The sequence below is a fragment of the Chenopodium quinoa genome, unplaced genomic scaffold (genome assembly GCF_001683475.1).
Source record: "Chenopodium quinoa cultivar QQ74 unplaced genomic scaffold, ASM168347v1, whole genome shotgun sequence".
Classification (NCBI taxonomy): Eukaryota; Viridiplantae; Streptophyta; class Magnoliopsida; order Caryophyllales; family Amaranthaceae; genus Chenopodium; species Chenopodium quinoa.
The window spans coordinates 1,825,361-1,845,732 of record NW_018742730.1 but is presented as its reverse complement, the minus strand read 5'-3'; the positions used below and the strand labels follow the sequence as shown (position 1 = coordinate 1,845,732).

General features: G+C 34.6%; 1 protein-coding gene and 1 pseudogene across 1 annotated transcript; one reads left to right on the top strand and one right to left on the bottom strand.

Moving 5' to 3' along the window:
- The first annotated feature begins 134 nt into the window (after positions 1-134).
- On the top strand, positions 135-12,297 carry LOC110723414 (annotated as a pseudogene).
- Positions 12,298-12,420: 123 nt separating this feature from the next.
- Positions 12,421-15,662, bottom strand: LOC110723415 (mitochondrial outer membrane protein porin of 34 kDa-like). Its single transcript, XM_021902771.1, has 6 exons — positions 15,506-15,662; positions 15,319-15,386; positions 14,686-14,796; positions 13,940-14,026; positions 13,643-13,851; positions 12,421-12,980 (listed from the first exon to the last, which is right to left on the bottom strand). The coding sequence occupies exons 1-6, from the start codon at positions 15,552-15,554 to the stop codon at positions 12,674-12,676; spliced, it is 831 nt and encodes a 276-aa protein (XP_021758463.1). The 5' UTR covers positions 15,555-15,662; the 3' UTR covers positions 12,421-12,673.
- Positions 15,663-20,372: the final 4,710 nt, after the last annotated feature.

Genomic DNA, 20,372 nt, shown 5'->3' with positions numbered 1-20,372 from the left:
ACTTCAGCAGCAGCACAGGCCATGGCTCTACATTCAGATTCAGATGAAGACTTAGAAGTTGTTGCCTGCTTTTTAGACTTCCAACTGATTGGAGAAGACCCCAACTACAAAACATAGCCAGTTTTACTCTTCCTGGTGTCAACACAGGCACCCCAGTCTGAATCACTAAAAGCCTGCAGAGTCAATGCATTTGAGGCTTTCAGCAGTATCCCCTGTCCAGCTGTATGTGTAATACCCCGTATTTTTATACGTATTTTATTTAATATATGTACACTTTATACGTATTTTATTTAATATATATAAATTTTATAAGGGTATTTAAATAATTCTAGCATTTTAATTATGATGTTTTAATTATTTATCCCATGTAAATTGGGAATATTTTACAAAAGGAAAGGTTGTCTAATTAATTAATTAATTAATAGAAGTTGGGGTTTTATTTTAAGAAATTATGATTTTAACAAGTTTTAGTAGGGAAGGGATTAGGAAAAACTAAAGGAGGAAAGTTTAGGGTAAAAGGGGAGATAGAGAAGGGGTATAAATATCCCTCTTATGAGGCAATTCAATGTTTCCCAGAGTGGAGAAAACCCAAGGTAAACTTCTCTCCTTTTTCTCTTTCTTTTTTCTTTTTCTCTCTCCTTCCCTTCCCCTCTTGCCGCGCACAGCCACCACCGGCAGCCACCACCACCACCGGTGGGCCGCCGGCCACCAGCACCAGCCGGCAGCAGCGGCGACCACCGGCAGTGGCGCCGGCCCCCTGCTGTCGGCAACCATGTTTCTCGAAAAAAAAAAGAGGCTTTTTCTTTTAAAAATCAAATCTTTATTACCCAAAACTAATCTATGATTTAGTCTAATTATAAATTATGAGTTTGGAGATTTAATTTTGATGTTTGGTTATTGTAATTGTGTTAATTAATTTTCAGATTTGGTTTTTAATTAAAAAGCCCCAATTTTTGAAACCCTAGGTTCTTGATTCATGATTTAATTGAAAGATTATGATGTATAATAGGGTAGGCCTTTGTTTTAAGTGTTTTAAAACCTAATTACAGCAAGTTTTAATTATAATAAAGTGTTGGAATTTTATGTAGAACACTTGATATTATGTTTCTTGAAGAAATTTTAATTACCCATTAATTGGGACTTAATTTATGGTGTTTTAAATATAATTTCAGCTTATTCTAATTAAATTATGAAGGGTTTTAAAATAGTATATATTGCTGGAAATTTGTTTAGAGTGGATATTAATACTCTATTATGGATTTAATGTGTAGGAGACTTTGAAGTAAGCGATTTCTACTAGTCGTGGCAATTTTAATAACGTACTCAAGGTACGTACGCGTACTTAGCATATTTTGATGATGTAGAATCATGTTAGGTTTGATTTCAATCAATTACAAGTAGCATCATGCTAAGGTTTATGTATGGGATTGTGAATTTATGGTGTTTATTGTGATTGAATTGCGAAGCATGAATTATTTGTGATGGTTATGGATTGGAAAATTATATTTTGGGCATGTTGTGTTTGAACCACATTTTTATTTATGGCATGTTAGAAGGCATGATTAATTAAACTACATGTTTAATTATGTTTGGAATATTGAAAAGGAATTTTATTATGGTTCAAATAATTTTTATTGATGCTTTAAGCATGAGGAAGGAGCTATATAAGTGTCTATGTACACAAGGAATAAATTATATGTTGGTGCCTTTGTGCACTTAAGGTGTTTTTAACATCGAGGGATAGGATTTTCGGCGCATTATGCGTTTAAGGTGTCTTTGACACTGGGGTAGAATTAAAAAGGGTTCAAAATAAATAATATGTTGTCACTAATTATTCAAGGATTAAATTAGTATGTTTGTTTGATTGAATAATTATTGTTGATTGACTTATTATGCTTTGAGAGTCATCACCAAGTCTAATAATATGTAAATAACGTAAAGTGAAAGAGATTACGCACCAAAACTCTTGGAACGTATATACCTTGAGTATGAACAATGGGGGAGTTATGGGTTTTATATTTAATCATAAATTCTAATGGAGTACAGGACGCTGTATATTCCTTTCTTTTTATTTATTATTATGCGCAGGAATTCCGCCACCTTTGTGTGGTTTTGTCGTTGGCACGGTTAGCTCCCGTGCCAGTTAACCTCAAATTTATTTGGGGGAGGTTAGGAGGTGGAAACCCGTTCGATGCGTAATCAATGCAAAATGAATTAATTAGTGTCTAGTCATTGTGTTTTGTTGATTGGTGTGTGTGCTTGTAAACAGGTGCAATGAGGTAAGTGTGTGTTGATAGGTAAAAGCATGTTAGTGTGGCTAATTTACGCTTATGTACTCAGCTTTGCTGATTGTGTGTTTGTGTATTTGGCCATGTCTTTATCTTGGCCCTATGATGACCCATTCGTAATGGAGAGTAGTGGAAACAAGTAGAGATAAACTTTTCAGGTATTGAAGCATGATCATGATGGGGCATGAGTGAAGAGTGAATCCTATTAGTTTTCATTAGGTTACAAGGTGTTTAATGCTTTATTTATTTATGATATATTATGTGTGGACTAACACAAAGGTTTGGTTTTGGGAACGGTGTTTGAATAACGGCCTTTAATGGTTCCAAATTGTAGTTTGATTTTATTTGACTTGTTCGTTTGGTTTAAACTTTATTTTCGTTTGGTTGACTTTGGGTTGACTTGTTTAATCGGTTTTTAATTTTGAGTCTTCCGCTGTGTATCTTTGATAATTGCCTTAGCCGTTTTCACGGTGGCGGTAATGTCTTAGTTATTCCTAAATCGTATTTTAAAAGAGTAGAATGGGTATTTAAAGGAAAGGAATTTCTAGGGTGTTACAGTATGAGATACATACCTCAAGGTGTGTTGCAATGCTTCCCAATGAGTGGTTCTAGGATTTTGCATGAACTGACTTAAGTGTTGAACAGTGTAGGGAAGATCAGGTCTAGTGTTGGTAAGGAAATTCAATTTTCCTATCAGGCTTATGTATAAAGATGCATCAGTTAACAATATACCATCTTCAGCTCACAATTTGAGATTTTGTGGTAGAGGAGTAACAACACTTTTGTCTAGTGGAAAGTCACACTCTGACAACAACTCTTGAGTAAACTTTTTTTGAGTCAAAACTACTCCTTCATCAAGGTAAGTCACTTCTATCCCAAGAGAGTAGTTAAGTCTTCCAAGATCTTTTATGCTAAAAACTTTGTCAAGATGCATCTTAAGATCAGTAATAGCCTCTGTGTCATCTCCAGTCAATATAATATCATCAACATAGATGGCTGCAATGGTGATCTTTCCTTGGCTCTTTTTCAGGAACATAGATGCATCACTATTACTCTGCAGAAAACCTTTCTTTGCAAGTTTTGTTACCAACTTTGCATACCATTGTCTTGAGGCTTGTTTTAGTCCATACAAGGACTTTTTGAGCTTGCAAACTTTTCCAGGAGAACCTTTCAAGCCCTCTGGTAAAGCCATATAAATCTCTTCCTTGAGATCTCCATGCAGAAAAGCATTGTTTACATCTAACTGATACATGTCCCAACCTTTACTTGCAGCCAAAGCAATTACACACCTGATTGTAGACATCTTCACAACAGGAGAAAATGTCTCTTCATAATCTATCCCAAACTTTTGTGTGTATCCTTTTGCAACAAGCCTGGCCTTGAAACTTTCTATTGTGCCATCTTCCTTCAGCTTGATTTTAAACACCCATTTGCACCCTATGGGTTTCTTTCCAGCAGGTAGATCAACTATTTCCCATGTTTGATTCCTTTCAAGTGCATCAATCTCTTTTCTCATAGCACTTATCCATTCAGAATGTTTAGAGGCTTCTTTGTAAGTTCTTGGTTCTTTTATAGAAGAAGACAAAATGGCTAAAGCCTTTTTAGATTCAGGAATATTAGAATAGCATACCAGATTACACCAATGAGAAAAATTAGCCTTTTTTGTGGACCTAGAAGTCATTCTGCAGTCATAGTCATTCATCCAGGCAGGATTCTGTCTAGGCCTAGATGATTTTCTGGTGTCAATGATTTCTTCAGGAATTAGGTGAGACAATACATCAGAAATTTCAGAAGAACTGGGACTAGTTTCAGTATGAATGGGATAGGGAAAAAGAGAAGAATTTGAAGAAGAATCAGGACTGGACTGACTGTTTATTGAACTGGAGGAATAACTGGACTCTGTATGAGAATTACTGAAAGAAGTAGTAGAAAAATCATTATTAGGTAGCACTCTGGAAGCAGGGTACCCCTCTGTAATATCTAAGAAAGGATCAGTAAAAATATGATCATTATTTTGATTTGGTAAGAAAAACTGAAAGGGTGAAGACTCTTTTGTTTTAGGTATATGAAAAGGAAAATGTTGTTCATGAAAATGGACATCTCTACTGAGTGATATCATATTGTTATCTAGGTGCAGAACTTTATAACCTTTTTGAGTAGGAGAATACCCTATAAAAACACAAGGATCGGCTCTAGAATCAAATTTAGTTCTCTTAACTTTAGAAGTTGAAACATAACAAAGACAACCAAATGCTCTTAGATGAAAAAGATTGGGAGGTTTTCCATAAAGCGTCTGATAAGGTGTTTGGTGATTTAAGACTGTTAGAGGCATTCTGTTTATAGGAAAAATGGAAAACAATAATCCCACCTTTGCTCGGTCTTCTAAAAATAATCCCACTTTCAATTATTCCAAAAATAATCCCACCTTTTACATCAATCTTATTTTAACAAGCCCTTTGACTTGTTACTTGTTCTACCGGTCAAATAATTTTCTTTTATTTTTTTTTTTAGAAACATGTCTCCTCTCCACCATCACCACTGCCAGTCTGCCGCCAAACACTAATGGCCAACTAAAATAAGCCCACCTCCTTTCCGACCACCCTGCACCCATTACTACCCCCTTACCTCTCCCCAATAGCCACCTCCTCACCACCACCAAAACCATCATCCCTCCTTCAACTAATGCTAACCATCGATCCTCACCAGCCCACTACCCCACCTGGAACTCACCTCCAGCAACAAAATCCATCGTCGTCCAACAACAAAAAGAAAAAAAACATTCTCCAAATTTCCACAGTTAATTTAAGAAGATTGAAAATTGGATTTTAGTCGCAAGAAAGCAAACAAGAAACATAAAAATGCATTCATCAAGAAAAATAAAGAGGAAATCATATATAGTAGAAACAAAGAGGAAATAAAAAAACAAAGAAACCTGGCCAGGGACGAAAATGGAAGAGTTATAAGAGGAAGAAGAAAGGCTTTGTGAATTGTTCATGGCTACTTAGAAGGGTTAAAGTAGTGGGAAATTAATGGAGGAAAGAGAGACATTTGCACCCCGCATTTCATAGCGACAAAATCCATTGTTGTCACCATTGTCACCCAAAAATCTCACCTCGCAACCTCCTCCCTCAACTAATTCAATGCTAGTCCACTACCGTCACCACCATCGCGTCGCCCCAGCACAACAATTAACAATGTTTAAATTAACCCAAATCACCAATTGAATTGACGATAAACCCTTTAATTATTAATATAAACAATCCATGTTACCTTAGAAGTTGCTTTAATGGGGGAGAGAAAGCTCACACGCTGCTTTGAGGGTGAACTTGGAGTACATTCAATGGAGAAAAGGGAAGGAAAAGGGGTGAGATTGTTTAAGTGAAAAAGAGGAAAGGGATCGGAAAAGGAAGGGAAAGGTGTCGGATTGGTCAGGCGGCAGGGAAGGGAATGGGTCGGCTTCGGCTGGGAGGGTGGGGCTGGTCAGGCCGGCTGCCATGTGCTGAGGCTATCTCCGGTGAGGGTAAAAGGAAAGGAAGGGTGGGAGTTTTTTTTTTTTTTTTTAATCATCAAAATAACCAATTAGATAGCAACACCTGTGAAGTTACCTTCTCTAACCAGTTGCCATTTTGCCAACCTAATAAAACCGGTCAAGGCTTGTTAAAAGAAGATTGATGTTAAAGGTGGGATTATTTCTGGAATAATAGAAGGTGGGATTATTTTTGGAAGACTGAGCAAAGGTGGGATTATTGTTTTCCATTTTTCCCTGTTTATAAGATGGGCTGCACTTAGAACACACTCTCCCCAATACCACTGAGGAACTTTGGACTGAAAATAAAGTTCTCTAGCTGTTTCTAACAAGTGCTTGTGTTTCCTTTCTACAATCCCATTTTGTTGTGGGGTATCTACACAGCTTGACTGATGATGTATCCCTTTCCCAGTGTAAAGTTCAACAATTTTTCCCTCGGTAAACTCTTTAGCATTGTCTGACCTAATACACTTAACAGGGCAGCCATGTTGTTTTTCAGCAAAGGCAACAAAATCAAAAAGAATTTGAACAGCATCAGACTTGAAATTGAGCATATAAATCCATGTCATTCTAGTAAAATCATCAACAATATTAAGAAACATAGTACATCCATTATGAGTTTTGAATCTAAGAGGACCCTAAATATCAACATGTATCAATTCAAAAGGAGCAGAAGTTTTTATTTCACTAGAAGAAAAAGATAGCCTAGTTTGTCTTGCTTTAGGACATATTTGACAAATACTATCACACAAGCTTTTATTCTTCACTTCAGGTAAAACATAACCTATCTGCTTAAAGGGAAGATGGCCTAGCCTTAAGTGCCAAAGCTTAGCATTATTAGTTTCTGAACTAGCATATGTAACTGTGTGATTACTTATAGAAGTAGAAGAATCAGGGACATCAGAAGTAGAAGAACTAGAATCATCATAAGGGATAGGTTGCACTTTATCACCTGCATGGTATAACCCAGATTTCTGTCTACCAAGAACAGTTTCCCTGGTCAAGGAATGATCCTGTATAATACAAGAATCAGAGGTAAACTTAACACTACAGTTTAAGTCTCTACAAAGCTTATGAACATATATAAGGTTGAATTGAAACTCAGGGACATAAAGAACATCTTTAAGTACTATGTTTTGCTCTAAAGTCACTTTTCCTATTTGAGAGATGGACACCTCACTACCATCAAGAATAGTAATTGTATTATCTCCATTTTGCACAGCAGAATAAGAATTTAATAATGACAAATCATAACAAATGTGGTCTGTAGCCCCACTATCAATGATCCATCCATGTTTAAAAGCAGAAAATAGACACAGTTTACCTGCAAAGTATACTGCAGACTTGTTATCTTCTTTGGAAACTGCTGCATTCACATGGTTTTCTTCTTTTGAGGAATCAAGAAAATCCAGCAACTTATTATACTGTCCCCTTGTAAAGGTTGCTGAAACAAGGTCATCATCATTCTTGTTATTATCTCCCTGATCTGTAGCAAAAGAACCATCACCTTGCACCAGATTTGCAAATTTCTTCTGATTATTAGTCTTGAAATCAGGTGGATAACCTTTCAACTTAAAACATCTGTCCATTGTGTGCCCAGTCATCTTACAATGTTCACAAAAGAACATACTCCTTCCTTTGCACCCATTAGTATTATTCCTTCCTTGAAAACCACCTTTGTTCCCATAAGACTGTGAACCATAAGCTTGATTACTCTATCCTGGTCTGTTGTTTGACTGGAAACCACTTTGTTGGAAATTATTTCAATCATTGAACTTTCTTCTAGCAGCTGCAAATGCAAAAGTCTCTGAAGAAGTACCAGTTGTAGCATGCTCACTGATTTGTTTATGCTTTTGTTCTTGTAACAGCATTCCATATGCCAAGGGTAAAGTAGGAAGTGGCTGCATCATCAGTATGTTACTTCTAACTCGTTTATACTCATCCTTTAACCTCATCAGAAACTGCAGCAACCTGTAATCTTGCTGAATCTTTAAAAACTTCCCAGTAACATTACACACACAACCATTACAAGTGCACACTGGAATGGGATTTACATCATCAAGCTGATCCCAGAGAACTTTGATCTTTGCAAAAAATTTTGCTATTTCTTCTGTTCCCTGATGGGCTGAAGAGATTTCTTCTTGGATTCCATATAACTCTGTAGAAGAAACTTGACCATATCTTTCTTCTAAATCTTTCCACATTTCTCTTGCAGTCTTATAGAAGAATACACTCTTCTTAGTTACAGATCCTAAGACACCAAGAATCCAACCTATCACAAGGTCATTGCATCTTACCCAGGCTTTATAGGTATCATCCCCAAAAGAAGGAACAGGCAAGGTTCCATAAAAAAAACTCAGCTTATTCTTAGTTGATAACCCAATTACCATTGATCTTTTCCATGAAGAGTAATTTTCTCCATCAAAAACTTCAGAGATGAACTTATGGGTACTGTTATCAGAAGGATGAATGTAATAAATTGTGCTAGGATCTTGGGTAAGTTCAAGAACCCTAGTACTATCAACACTTTCCGTTCTAGCCATATTTCAACAACAAAGAAAATTCACAGAATTGATTATATCCTCAAAAAATCACTCTTAGTTCTTCAATTATCAATAAAAAAAGTCCAAACAATGCAAGAATCCAAGAATCAACTTTGAATAATACTTCGATTAACCAATACTTCATCAATCAAAGAATCCCCAAACAATCTTAATCAATCCCAGATTAAGAACAACGGCTTCTCTATTCAATTTAACCAATCAATCAAAAAAACCCTAATAATACTCAATCTCCAATACAGAAATCAACGACACAATCAAATAATTCTTCAAAAAATTGAGCACAGAAATCCCAATCGAAAACAGTCGAATCAAATAACAATTCAAGAATCAAAAGACGAAATTCAGAAAAGAAATTCGGAAAGAGAAGAACAACCAAACCAGAATTCGATTGTCGAAAATAAAATGCTGCGGAAAAAACTTCAGTATCTAGACGCCTAAAGCTCTGATACCATGTCAAAACCTTGATTTCGCCATTAAAATGTAAGAGAGAAGAAGTGTTTAAGCAGAAGAGAGAGATATTTTTATTGAAGCATTAAAAGAGAATTAATACAAGTACCTAATTATTACAGCTGGTTATTGTATTTATAATGCTAGCTAAGGACAAAATTAACAGAGGAAATAAAGAGGTTATTATAACTAACTAACAGCTTTGACTTTAACTAACTCAGTAGACTTGGGCTCCAGTCTCTTCTGTGTGTTGGGCCTGGGCCTGGGCCTGAACCAAGGTGTTCTCAACAGAAACAAATGAGAAACTGGGGCATCCCCAATAATCAGCTAATAACATTGAAAAAAAAATGGTGATAAAATAGATAATGAGTATTTTATTGCAACGTATAATCATCTCTTGTTTTCTGTTTTTCTTTGAACAAAACACAACGTTCAACAAACGGATAGATATTATCTACACAACAATTTTTGTCAACGAAAGTTTTACTTTCAACATCATTTTATTGCATTGTTATTGGTGCTTCAATAGTTAGGATTAAGTGTGAATTGCACCTTTAAATTTGTAATTTTTTACAGTACTGTAAATGATTGTGAACAACAATTCTTGGCTCTCAATAAATTATGATTTATTTATTTATTTTCGAATTTTGGTAATGATCAATACTCTCGTAACCCCTTATACTGAGTATATTTTCCTGTGGTTTAAACCTTAAGGTGAATTACATAGACCACAACTATGGGGAATTTGTTCTGCTGCGTTCAAGTTGACCAATCTACTGTTGCTATTAAGGGCAACTTTGGTAAATTTGATGATGTATTGGGCCGGGGCCAGGGTGCCACTGTGTCCCCTGGTTCATCGGTGATCAGATCGCAGGGAAGCTTAGTCTTCGTGTACAACAGCTAGATGTACGCTGTGAGACCAAGACCAAGGTCAGTATCTCTAGTCTGTCTTACCATTTGTGTTTCAGTATTAAAAGTACTCGAATCAACTATGCTGTCAGTTTTATTAATTTAGCCGACATGAGTTGCTTCATATGAAAAAAGCTTGATCATATTGAATTAGAATTAGGATTGTTTGCATGAAGTATATTAATGTAGACTGTGTTCGATCTGTACCCTTGCATAGGGATATTGGACAATGAGTATAGAGTGATCTATGCAGGACAATGTGTTTGTCAATGTTATTGCATCTATTCAATATCGTGTCCTAGCTGAGAAGGCAAATGATGCATTTTACAAACTCACTGATTCTCACTCTCAAATTCAGGCCTATGTTTTTGACGGTAAATATGACAGCATAATTGAACACTGCAGTTTTTTTTACAGCAAAAGCTAACAGGGGAGTATTTTTCTCATAACCTGTCTGATTTTAATATTTTATAGTGATTAGAGCCAGTGTTCCAAGGCTAAATCTAGATGATGTATTTGATCAGAAGAATGAAATTGCCAAAGCAGTTGCTGATGAACTCGAAAAAGTAAGTTTACAGAAATATCATGCATCAGTAAGAAAGTAATCCTGTACATACAGAATCTGACACTCAAACTGAGGAATTTCTTCTCAGGCAATGTCTCATTATGGCTTTGAGATTGTTCAAACACTCATTATTGATATTGAACCTGATGAGGGTGTCAAGCGGGCTATGAATGAAATCAATGCTGGTAACACATTCGTTGTCCTCTTTTTTTCGTTGCCTCTAGCATCTTTTGTCTTAGTAGATTCGTTTCATGAGAAAATCAATGCTGGTAACCATACAATTTTTTGTTGAATTATTTCATGAATCACCCATTTCATGTATGTGTTCTCACTCTGGTAAGGGATTAACTTTGTCAGCTACAAGATTAAGGGTGGCAGCAAATGACAAAGCTGAATCAGAGAAGATTTTACAGATAAAAAAGGCAGAAGGAGAGGCAGAATCCACGTACCTTTCAGGGCTGGGTATCGCCAGGCAACGACAGGCAATTGTTGATGGTCTTAGGGATAGTGTACTAGGCTTCTCTGATAATGTTCCTGGGACAAGTGCTAAGGATGTTATAGACATGATCCTTGTCACACAATACTTTGACACCATGAAGGATATTGGTGCAGCTTCCAAGACATCAGCCGTGTTTATACCACATGGGCCTGGTGCTGTGCGTGACACTGCCACGCAGATTAGAGATGGACTGCTTCAAGCATCATCATCTTAATCTAAATGTTAAACCCCTACCACATTGTAAAATAAGTACCTTGTCTACTGGAAATCTTAATGCTTTTATTTCTCCTGTAATACTATGTAGCTCGTGTGGAAATGACGTAATCACCTTTCATTTATGTATAATATTGTCACTTGTGTATGGTTGTCGTGTTGACTGACCTCAGCTCATTGCAGATAGTGGTTGCGGATGAATCAGTTTCATGTGCTTCTGTACAATGCAGGCCTCTTTGGACCTCTTAATATTCAGATGAGAAGGAAGCAGAGAAAGCGTTTAAGATCGAATCTGTTTGATGTGCTGTTATACAATGCAGGCCTCTTAAATGTTCGGAGTACTCAGATGAGAAGACAGAGGAGACAGGAAAAGCGTATATAGCAGGAGTTTGTGGCTTCCAATGTGCAGAGTTAAAAGAATCAAGACTAAATTACAAATCATCAGTGTATTTGTGTAAAGAGCGCGTCATTGAATTCAGATAGGTTTCAACTAATATACATAAATACAATAATACAGAAGTGAATCGATCAATATTTTTTGTAGAAACAGTGAATCACCTTAGTGTACTGTGAAAATGACATTTGATGAAAACAAGCTAAGGTTAATCTATGTGATAAGCTAGACGTTGATGGAATGATGGGAGTACTGGAGTTGATTTCAATTGGTATTCAAACATATACAAACTACAAAGTACGTAGTATGCAATGTTAAGTTATTTTTACGAGGAAAGAAGCAACGATAACATCATCAACAATATAATCGAGGAATGTGCAGGATAAGAGTTGAAGCATATTGGTGATCTTGACTTCTAAGCATGCGGGGGGCTAGATTCGACTTTCAACTGTCTCATCATGGGGGATTCTTGTTTAAGAGTTTAATCATACTACAGTTGCTACAATGATACCCAACTCCAGCTTGGCAGGTCTGCGGCTTGAGCGGTGGACCCATAGGGTTGTGTAGTGCTGTACTGCAGCTGTGATAGTTCCATGCACGAGGTCCATTATGCCATTAGGGCAACCCAATATGCCGTGTCCTACCAAAGCAAAGCTCATGGGAGGCCTCATCGTGTACTGCTGTGGACGGCAAGAACGCAAGTACGCAACACAACAGCAACAAAATCTCAGATGATAAATTGTCAGAAAATTTATCACAAGAATTAGAGTATTCATGGCAATCTTTTCTGATGTTTACCGACCCCGGCCTTGACCCTGATTCTACTTCCAAAATAATTGGGAAGGCCCAGCCTAATGAAAATTAACAATAACATTACATCAGACATTCCAAGTTCAACCTGTTCTCTGACACTAAGAAAGGTTAGTCTGCAAATTAATCCTTTCACAATGAAAACGGTATTAAAGTGGATAAAATAAATCAGCAAGAGCACAGAATCAAACATTTCAATCTAAAGGAGATGAAACAGCATTCTTGATTGAAACAGCCAGCGATCAAAATCTGATTCGAGTATTCTGTCTTCTAATATTCAAAAAAAACTGTCACCCACCAACTCAATGGACGGGAAATGAACAAAACCAAGGAAAACTGACAAGTGAAGACACGAGTTTGTGAATTTTATATTATTTTTTACAGACCAAAATCACCTAATCCGCCTGAAATAATGTCAACACCGCTAAGAACACAGAACATTGGTAAGTATAACAAGCTCATGGTTTAAGAGCCAATGCCAATCCAACCTTTGCGCTTTTCTCAATGGCTTTGGTGTCAACCTCAGCAGAGATGGAGATTGTTGACTTTGGACGCCACTCATGCTGGACAAGAACACTAGCCTTGCAAGAGTTGTTGAAGCGTGTCTTAAAACTTGTTAATGGGTCTATAGCATGTTGGGCACCAAGGGTAAGTGTGTTTTCATTGGTTGAGAGGCTGCGAGTCACCTCAGCACCAACAGCTGTATTGGTTAGGGGGGTAACATAGTGGTAGTAGGATGCATTTAGACTGTCACCCTTATCATTCCTGCATTAACAAGAGATTTCTTAGCAATTGTTGTCATCTAAGTAAACAAAAAGTAATTGATTTAATTTCACAATATTCCACACATAATTTATTAAATATACATGCTTTGCAAAAACACCAACCACTTTTCAGCACCAAGAAACGGCAATATATAAAAAATAAATAAATAATAAAATTTGACAAAGCTGTCAAGCTCAGATAGAAATGATAAAGCAATATGTTATAATATATGTTGCTTATGCTACCAAGTCATTTACAGTATACACAATATGGAACATGTTTATTTTGTCAAACTTAGTCATTCTCAATTCCATGCTAAAGTTGTCAAACAGATCTACAGATGCTTCTACAAAAGCCCATATCTCACAACGTAAAATGTTACGTATAAAATGATACAAGTAGATTCAGAATGCTGTTTTCTAGTACAGTACTCCGCATATAGCAAGCTTGAACAAGTATAACATAGCAAACTGCATTACTAACTACAGATATGTGACAAGATGTATATTATTATTTTTCCTTGTCCAGATATTATTCTCTAATTTCTGCTACGTGCTAACTGAACTCGATATCGACAAGAATTACTCTTTACTTCAAACAAAATAAATATGTTAATAATGTTGCACTACTAGCATTAAGAGTAATAGAAGGAAACCACTCACAAGGTAACTGCAGCAATCAGATCTGCATTGGTGAAGCTCACTCCTGCATTGCATTTGGTAAAATTTCCGGTTTTGGTATCAAATGAAACATCGGAACCCAAGGCTAGTGTATTTGTCCCAATCACACCAGAGAAATTCACAATCGGATTCGCAGTCAAACCAACACTGGTGCATATCCCCACATATTCATGCAAGTATTGAAGCTCAATCTGTCCATAAGACAAACATTAGCTTTCAAACCTCAAAAAAATACTACATGCTAATAATTTCATATACAAGTGTTATCTAATCGTGTACCTTGCCAGATCTCTGATCAGGGACTCTGAAGCTCAGGATTGTCTTCAATCCAGGTGTAGCCTCATTGACAGTGATGGTAGTCAACAACTGGCAAATACAGAATACGTGAGTGAGATACAAAGGCATAAACAGTAAATGATTCCATTCCCTTTCAATTCTCCTATACTATATCTTCGTTTTTCCTTTGGAGGAGGTTATATACTTGTGAGTTTCAGTTTACTCAGTTATAGCATGTTGTGTTACACAAAACAAAATATCCAGTATAAAAAATTGCCCCTTCGTCCTACGATAACTCTTACAATCTAATTGGTCATCCTGATTCGACTACTTCTGAATTTTGGCACTTTAAGCTACAGCATGCATGAATTACACAAAGCTAAGTTCAGTTCAAAAATATGCTAAATCTTCCTTCCAAACGACAATGACAACATATAAGACTTATTGTGGATATACTTCTTAAGTAGTCTTTCTAAAGAAGCCTCTAAGTAACAATCATTCAGTCAATACTTTGACACTGACTTTTGAGCTAGTGATGTGACAACTCAATCTGGACAAAGAAACTAATTTATCACCAAAACAACTCCTTCATAATTACACTCTTAATAACAATTAACAACAATAATTATACTCCAGGATATAAAAAACCAAATTAATATAATCTCAAGTTAAAAAAATGGATCCCAGCTTAGAATACTTCATGAATCAAATCATCATATCCAACAAATTGCAGCATTAAAATAACTCACGTTAGAGCCGGTGTCCACTTTGATATCAGCTGTGACATTGTTGTTTTTCACCTGAGTACTCACATCACCAAAAAACAGTTCACCTTTCTTTGTTCCACTTGAAGTAATAGCCTGCGAAAAACACATAAAAACATCAAAATTAGTAATGAAATGTTGAATTTCACTATCAGTGCAAATGCGATGACATGCAGCAGCAGCAGCAGCAGCAAAATTACTAAACTATTAGCATTAGCTAGCAATTTAATCACAAATTGATCAAATCGCAGCATTATATCAGAATAACTCGTATTATATGCTATTGAATTAATCGGACCAAGCACATCAATTGCAGAAATATACACAATGCAAGCAAACAGCAGAAGTATATCGGAATATATAAACTAGATTTTAATCATAAAATTACCAAATCCAACTAATAAGCTATAACAAACATTTATAAGCTAATTCAAAAATTACACCACAATCACAAAATTAAGGAACGTTATAGCTTAAACTTGAACATTACAACAAATTTCAGACAAAAATTTAAAAAAAAATAACGGATCTAATCTAATGAAAAAATTACTAAATACAACTAAATTAACAAATAAATTGTACTAAAGATTTAAAAATTGAAAAATGAAGAACACTTACAACACCAGTAGGAGAGATAGTAGTGATGCTGAACTTCTGATCGGAATGATAATCTTTGTAAAGAAGATCTAATTCATTTCAAAAAATAAATGCAAAAATCAAACCAAATCACAAAATTAAAAGCCTGAAAAAATCCAGAAAAATATCAGAAAATGCAGAAAAATAAGAGGAGAGAGAAAATGAAGACCTCGAGCTCGCTTTCCAATGTCGCTGTATAGTCCAGGTCCTTTCGCCATTGTTAATGGAGACGAAGAAAGTTCAGAGGAGAGAGAAAAATGGAGATTGAAGAGAGAGAAAATGAGGGTTTTGAGAATTAATGGAAATGAGTTGAGGGTTTATATAAATATACAAAAATACTCCGTAATTAAATTATAGAGCAACCTAATTTTCGACGTTTAATTTTTTTTTAATATATTTTTTGAAGCGGCGGGTTTTTATCACTTTCATGGAAGATCAGGAGCGTTAATCAGTAGGAGATTTTGAGGTGGCTTATTTTTTACCGTTGATTTGATTATTTTTATTTTTTTAAATGTACGTATAATTTTATTTTTCAATTTCAAAAATATGTGTTTCTTGATGAAAAAGTTAGGATGAAGAGAATTTTCCTTTGGGACATGGTTACGGTGGGAAATTGGTAGTTTCTTTACCATAAAGAAATTGAAGGCATAAATTGTGTGACCAATTAATTTATCCACTCATTTCCAAGATTATCTATTTTTTTGACAAAATTTGTTTTATTATTTTTAAAAAAAAATACTCTAAGATAAATTTAAAATTTTCATAGTTTAAGAAACAGATCAAAGGTGGATTTTTTTTTCAAAATGGGGATTTATAAAGTGATTGTTCGTGGTTTCAAATAAAAAAAGTAATTGTTCGCAAAATTTCCTACATATTATATTACACATTAAAAATAAGAAAATAATTAATAATGAATCAAATATAAGAAAATGCATTAAATAAAAAGGAATGAATAGTGGAGTGGTAAATGGTGTCCACATAAGATTACTTAAATATCCTCATAGAATAGTGCTAAAAAAAATTATTAAAAAGACAAAATGTGAATCAATGCTAAAATTAGCCTCAACGTACAAATTATAGCTCAAAAAAATATAAATTATAGCTTAAATGCAATCAACAATATCTCGCTTGTTCCATGCCACCACCTCTAATGAATAGTAGCTAAAATAGCACCAACTTTTGCAATGGTGCACCAACTTTTGCAATGGGTGCAGGCGTGCAACGAGTGTCATAAATGACATTCACAACCTTATAAATGATCATTATTGGTGCTTTTTCAGACTATTAGAAATAAAATTGATGCAATACATTGCCCCAATTGCAAGATTTGGTATTGCTCATGCTATTATTTGTAGGTGGTGCTACTCATTGATCATGTTAATATAATTTGGATGGAAATTGCTATAATTGATTTCACAAGTTTGAGTAATTTATCATGTTTACAATAATCAGAAGGATCAATAATCTAAATATTATCATATTTCGTTATAATGGTATTCAGAAAATAAAAAGATAAAGCACAATGAGGCATATAAAATATTGTAATTTCCTTATGGTATTCACAAATGTTAAAAGAAACACATATTCATTCTCATAAATTTTCTTCCTTGTTCATTCTCATACTTTGGTAGAGCTATAAGCATATAACTATTTATGGCGAGCATGCAGATCTACTATATATCTTTGTCGCCTTCATGACCTTTTGTCGTCATGTGCCACCAATGGTTAGTCTTATGTCTTACTGAATATAATAAGGCAAAGATAGAATAGGAAGGAAAATGGATGGGTATGGTGCAATTTGTGATTATATGGGTTGAACATCGATCTACTAATTGGAGGGGGGATTTACATATGACAATTGACTAATTGAGTCAAATTTGATCCGAGTCCAAAATTTGTGAATTTTTTATTACAAACCCGCTTAAATAAAACTGGAATCCAAATTGAAGTTGCGTTGAACTCGGATCCACCACAACCTATAACTCTAGTCTGACCCGAAACAGCTATTTGGCTTATTTCTTCTCTAATAATTTGTATCACTTGATATTCTTATTACATACTTATATATCTTCATGTGCCTCTTTCACCCGTATGTTACCAATGTTTCTCTCCCTTCTCTTAAAGAATTTTCCCATCTTTAATAATTGTTATATTCAAATAGCTAGTCTCTATTTTGAGTGTATCTACAAAAACAAGGAAGTTTATAAATTATTTACAATTTGTGTCAAAATAAAACTTAATTACAAAACTATTGTATATGTTCGGTAGGAATTTCATTTTTTTTAAACGCAAAATTGCTATCTATCTAAGGGGAGTCTGGTTCATCAAATTGGAATTGATAGGTATGGAATCTCATACTAAAGAGGTATGGAATCTAAAACCCTTAATAGTCTAAAGTTATTTGGTTTTATTATAGGAATGGATAATATCCTTTATTTATAGGATGGATTATAAATCCTAGGGGGAGGGGAGGGGTGGGTATGGGATTTCATGGATAGTGGGGAGGGGGGAATTAGAACCCCCTTGGGTATGAGGATACATTACTAAAACCTCAACCAAACAAAAAAATTAGATGGATTATGGAATGGATACTAACTCCAACCAACCCATTCCATATGATCCAACCAAACGACCCCTAATATTGGGGTTAATCAAGGAAAACCAATAAATTTTATAAAGGCTTGCTCGTTATTGTTAAAATTTGAAAAATGCCACCATGTTAAGTAGTGAATTTTTACATTACCACCTCAATTTTTTTTTTTTAATCGTATCACCTAGTTTTTTCCAAAACGCTAAAAAGTACCCCATTTTTCTGAGTGACGTCATCATGGGATTGTGTTAGTGTTTTCGCCCCAATTACATGTTTTAATTGTGTTTTCGCCCCAATTACATGTTTTAATTGTCCAATATTCATCCAATTAATCAATTCATAAACCCTAACTTTTTGAATTGAGCAAAACCCCAAATTGATTACCCAAACCCTAATTACACTAATCAATTCAATTCGTTGAAGGTTTAATTGCAGAAATTAATTCCTAATTTGCAAAAATGCTATATTTAAAATCAAATTTGCAAGATGAATAGGCAGAAAGAGGGGAGAAAATAGGAGAAAGAGAGGGGAAATGAAAAAAGTGGGACCCATGATGACATCACACAGAAAAGTGGTGGTACTTTTAAACGTTTTGGAGAAAAAATGTGATACGATTAAAAAATATATAAAAAAAATCAAGTGGTAATGTCAAAATCTATACTATCTATCAAAAGGCGTTCCTTTTACAGGAACGGTGCCACTAACCACTACATACACTAACTATTAACAAGATTCGAATCCATAAACTCCAATATATATAGGTAATACTTTTACCATTTCAACTAACTATTATTAATGATTCAAGTTTCACATAATATTATAATATTCCTTTCATTTATTAAGTAAATTAGAGGTAATATAATTCATTTATTTTTCACAAGATTAAAATATAAATACATATAATGTAAAAAAAAAAAAAAAAAAAAAAAAAAAAAGTGACATCAATCCCTGAACCACTACATACACTAACTACACAAATAGTCCAACATAATTATTAAATTAAAGCGAGAAGTACACAAGTTAGCAATTCGGGGCATCGTGTAATCCCCGTATATTTTATGATTTTACAAATTATAAAATTAGAGTTGTATACTTTAAATTTTATTTTCTTATCTTATTTAATAGTATTTATATCCTTTAACCCTACATTGTTATTTTATTAAAAAAAGAAAAAGAAAAAAAAGAAAAAAAAAAAAGATAGCTGCCGTGAGTTTTGAAGATTTATAGCCATTATTCTTTAAACTACTTTTGTTTTACTTTATTCTTCTATGGTGTAGTGGAGAGTTTCATCTGGCAGCCCTATATGTATGATCATATTTATTAGTTTGATAGATCGGCTTCGCAACCAATATTTCACGCATTTGAAGCATTAGCAATAGCATTAATTATTATTTTCATGCTAATGCTTAATTTTCATGCTAATGCTTCACGCATTTGAAGCATTAGCATGGTAATTTCATAACAGTGTTTCGATTGTTTGGGTATTGATCGGAAAGGTAATCACACTATATTTTTGAGATGTTTGTATTTTCGTATTGTTATGTGTGATATGATTTATTATTTGTACTTTTTGTATATATGATTAATTATTATGGTATTATATGATTTGATTAGATTTGAGTATCGTATTATTTATTTTTGTTGTATATATTGATTGTACAATTATTGCTAGGGTTTTAATGTTGTTGTTATGGGGAGTATTGTTATATTGAGGTTTTAGGGTTGTTAATGTAGAGTATTATTTTTGGGTTGAGATTTGATTATATTTGGGTTATAAGTATTATTTCTCTAAGAGTTGAGATGTTTATGAATCAAATTGTCATGTTATTTGGGAACATGTGCCAATATTGAGAATTTATTATCATGTGAAAGATTACTTGATCGATGTATGAGATCAAAAGGTTGAGATTATTATTTTGTTATTGGTTTGAGACTCGGCGTTATAGACCTTAGTCCTTGGCATATTGGTAATGAGATAATGATCATGAGTTAAGAATGAGGTGTACAATCTTTATTTATTTATTTTCTATGGTCTCCTACAGTGGGATTGACCCATATGTGGTCTGGTTCAAGGTGTTTTCTAGTTATTGGGAGTATTCAAGTTTTTATACTTGTTGGTTTTATTTGAATTACCCATGTCCAAGGCTAGGTATAGAACAAAGAGCATGGCACACTTATTGGTTACGAGTTAGTCGAGTAAAGGATTATTATTGTTCGAGGTTGAGTTAATAAAGGTTATTTTTTTCAGTGTACAATGTGTAATGTAGCTTCGAACTACATTGTTTAATTGAGCTAGTATTGTCTATTATTCAATTATACTCTATATTCTGATATGTGGTGATTACTCAGCTTTTGCTGACGTGTGTGTTATTTTGTTGTGCTACTTGTGTTTGCGGCCATGTCTTTTTCTTATGGTGGCCTTGCGACGATCTATTTTGGAATTTGT

What these genes read in the sequence shown, in the direction of transcription:
- LOC110723415 (XM_021902771.1), bottom strand. Translation starts at nt 15,554, where the DNA reads ATGGCGAAAGGACCTGGACTATACAGCGACATTGGAAAGCGAGCTCGA. An exon ending in CTATCTCTCCTACTGGTGTT is followed by an intron (nt 14,797 to 15,318) that starts GTAAGTGTTCTT and finishes TGTTTTTCGCAG; the next exon opens with GCTATTACTTCAAGTGGAAC. An exon ending in CTGATTGCTGCAGTTACCTT is followed by an intron (nt 12,981 to 13,642) that starts GTGAGTGGTTTC and finishes TTGTTAATGCAG; the next exon opens with GAATGATAAGGGTGACAGTC.